General features: G+C 27.0%; 1 protein-coding gene across 1 annotated transcript; it reads right to left on the reverse strand.

Moving 5' to 3' along the window:
• Positions 1 to 47: 47 nt before the first annotated feature.
• Chro.80141 (ADP/ATP carrier) lies at positions 48 to 914 on the reverse strand. The annotated part of the gene is made up of 1 exon (XM_659827.1): positions 48 to 914. One exon carries the CDS (start codon positions 912 to 914, stop codon positions 48 to 50), a length of 867 nt encoding a protein of 288 aa, XP_664919.1.
• Positions 915 to 1,087: the final 173 nt, after the last annotated feature.

The following is a 1,087-nucleotide window of genomic DNA, read 5'->3' on the forward strand; positions in this document are numbered from 1 at the left end:
TCTTAATTTCATATATAATATTAGTACAAGTGCTCCGCCTGTTCCTCTTAGTACATTTGATAATGAACCTTTAAATAATGCTCCAACTCCTTCTTTTCTAATAATCTTTTTAAACAATCATATGCTCCAGTATATAAAACATCTTTCCCTTTCTTACCAGCCATCATCATCATTCTTCTACGAATGGTATCAAATGGATAACATATTATACCAGCACTAGTTGTAACAGTTTGTGCAATTATCCATTTATAAAGCATATTTTCTTGTTTCTGATTCTTAAAAAACATTTCTTTTGTTGTATCATATAATCCAAAATAAGCTGCTCTATATACAAAAATTCCTTGTATTGATACAAAAAATCCTTGATATAAAGATCTAATACCACTTTGTCTTGAAATCTTCATGATGCAATCAAACATTCCCTTAAATTCTTTACTTCCATTCTTTCCAATATCAGTAGCTAATCTTGTTCTTGCAAAATCTAATGGATAAACTATTCCAGAAGATGCAGCACCAGCCAAACCACCTGATAACATATTAACACCAAAAAATTTCCAGAAATCTGATTCTTTATTATAACGTGGCATCATATCTCTTATCATATCTTTAAATGCAAATCCAAATGCTTGTGTTGGAAAATATCTTATTACATTAGTTGTATTTCCTCTCCATAAACTTAATATTCCCTGTTCTTTTGATACTCTTCTTAAACAATCAAATATTCCAGCATATCTAGGAATTAAACCCTTAATAATATCTGGATTTGTATCTTGAGTTTGTAGAAGAAGTTTAACTCTTTCTATTGGTGCAACAGCTGTCTTACTAATTGTGGCAGAAATTCCACCTACAACAAAATCTGTAAGGAAATTATTTTTTTTCTTTTTATTTTGTTTTTCTTCTTTTTTATTTTCCATTTTTAAAAAATTTTCAGATGATAATTATTTAATTTCAATTTTCCTTAAAAGTTTTATTATATTAATTTCAATATTACCATATCACACCTTAATATTTCTCAAAAGAATTAATGTTTATATGTTAGATATTATAAATACATGTACCAATAAATGCTTATAAATTTAAATACATA

Source organism: Cryptosporidium hominis (assembly GCF_000006425.1).
Source record: "Cryptosporidium hominis TU502 chromosome 8 CHRO018055, whole genome shotgun sequence".
In the NCBI taxonomy this organism is placed as follows: Eukaryota; Apicomplexa; class Conoidasida; order Eucoccidiorida; family Cryptosporidiidae; genus Cryptosporidium; species Cryptosporidium hominis.